The sequence below is a fragment of the Mastomys coucha genome, unplaced genomic scaffold, assembly GCF_008632895.1.
Source record: "Mastomys coucha isolate ucsf_1 unplaced genomic scaffold, UCSF_Mcou_1 pScaffold15, whole genome shotgun sequence".
In the NCBI taxonomy this organism is placed as follows: domain Eukaryota; kingdom Metazoa; phylum Chordata; class Mammalia; order Rodentia; family Muridae; genus Mastomys; species Mastomys coucha.
In genome coordinates, this window is record NW_022196897.1 from 97,186,256 (window position 1) to 97,187,012 (window position 757).

The 757-nt window shown below is 38.8% G+C and overlaps 1 protein-coding gene across 2 annotated transcripts in view; it reads right to left on the minus strand.

Moving 5' to 3' along the window:
* The window catches only part of LOC116092304 (olfactory receptor 4F3/4F16/4F29-like), a 34,583-nt gene extending 34,197 nt beyond the window's left edge, over window positions 1-386 (minus strand). For both annotated transcript variants that reach the window (XM_031373617.1, XM_031373616.1), the window contains exon 1: window positions 62-386. In XM_031373617.1, the coding sequence (XP_031229477.1) occupies window positions 62-386 (325 nt within the window). The remainder of the gene's footprint in view (window positions 1-61) is intronic.
* Between the last annotated feature and the right edge of the window lie 371 nt (window positions 387-757).

Consider the following 757-nt stretch of genomic DNA (forward strand, 5'->3'; position numbering starts at 1 on the left):
GGTTTACATATGGCCACATATCTGTCAAAGGCCATGGCTATGAGCAGCACCATCTCCACACCACCAATAACATGAATGAAAAATATTTGAGTAACACAACCTGTAAAGGAGATGACTTTGTGTTTTTTAAATAAGTCATAAATCATCTTTGGTGAAGTAACAGAAGAAACACCTAAGTCAATGAAAGAGAGGTTAGCCAACAGAAAGTACATGGGAGAGTGTAAGTGAGGGTCAGATGCCACAGTGAACACAATGAGGCAGTTTCCCATCATGCTTGCCACATAAAACATGGAGGAGAACACAAAGAGCAATAGTTGAATACTCCAGGAGTTGGTGAGTCCCAGGAACACAAACTCTGACACCACAGACTGGTTCACTCCTTCCATTGGTTGTGTTGGCAGTGCTGCCTGAAGGAGGAAACAGGAGAAATTATAAATTATAATTATATTAATGTGAACTCCTACATATATATAAATAAGTGCTGAGTATCACTGGTCATCAAAGGATCATAACTTCAGACTTAAGTGAAATATCACCTCACATTTTCCATAAATAACAAGGGAAGGTGAATGGGGCGCATTGAGAGCAAGATAGTTTACCATGAGCAAATGGGATAGGGTAGAAAGGTTAAACTGAAGATTTTTGCCAAAGGGGGAAAATATGCAGTTAGAGAGTATGGGTAGTTTCTGGAAATCTGTTGTACAATGTGATCACTATGTTAAAAAAATTAGTGCCTACATGAGAACACAACATACAT